The sequence below is a fragment of the Corvus brachyrhynchos genome, unplaced genomic scaffold (genome assembly GCF_000691975.1).
Source record: "Corvus brachyrhynchos isolate BGI_N302 unplaced genomic scaffold, ASM69197v1 scaffold63, whole genome shotgun sequence".
Classification (NCBI taxonomy): domain Eukaryota; kingdom Metazoa; phylum Chordata; class Aves; order Passeriformes; family Corvidae; genus Corvus; species Corvus brachyrhynchos.
The window spans coordinates 1,393,570-1,394,313 of record NW_008237227.1 but is presented as its reverse complement, the minus strand read 5'-3'; the positions used below and the strand labels follow the sequence as shown (position 1 = coordinate 1,394,313).

Genomic DNA, 744 nt, shown 5'->3' with positions numbered 1-744 from the left:
ACTCTTTCTGTTCTAACATGAGCTCTCATCTTGTAAACCCCTTTTTAGAAGAACTGAAGTCTTTGAATTGTTAATGTACCCCAGGTGAATTGTAGGTGTAAATAATTGCATGATGTTAATTTTAACCATTGCTCTTCCTTTAATTTCTTACCAATTGTTCTGCTCCAGATCAGAACCAGGCTCTCCGGCTGTGTCTGGGCAGCACCGCGGTTGGGGCCCAGTACGGGGCCATCTCTGCTCTCAGCATCAACAATGACTGTTCCAGGCTGCTCTGTGGCTTTGCAAAAGGACAGGTAATTCCCAAAGGATGAGCTGCTCCAGTGCTCTGCCCTGCAAGGGTACCTGGAGGTGGCAACAGCTCCAAGCCAAGCCCCTTCAGTCTGTAGCTGTGTGTTGGCTGGTTCAGTGCTCAGAAGCAGCACACGTGGCATGATGTGCCCAGAGCTTCTTGGGGCAGGCAGCCAATTCCTGCTTTTTTGCTGGGGGAGTTTTCTGTGGAGGAAGTGAGTAATGCAGAATATAGCAAAGGGTTCAATTAGTTGTGACATAATTCCTGTTAAACTGAAAGGTGCAATGGCTCACTGGGACAAGCAGTTTAGTCTTTCTAGGTCACTCTCCGAGATCTGTGCATGGTAATTAAAGCTGTTTTTTACTGTGGTGATGACTTGAAATTCTTGAAACTCCTATGTAACCCCAAAATTAATTTTTGCTAATACCTTACTTGTGTGACAGAAGTAGCATAGC

General features: G+C 45.7%; 1 protein-coding gene across 1 annotated transcript in view; it reads left to right on the top strand.

The window, feature by feature from the left end:
• VPS8 (VPS8, CORVET complex subunit) overlaps positions 1 to 744 on the top strand; it is a 71,554-nt gene that overhangs the window by 14,375 nt on the left and 56,435 nt on the right. The window contains 1 exon segment of the mRNA XM_017729392.1: positions 169 to 293. Within this exon segment, the coding sequence (XP_017584881.1) occupies positions 169 to 293 (125 nt within the window).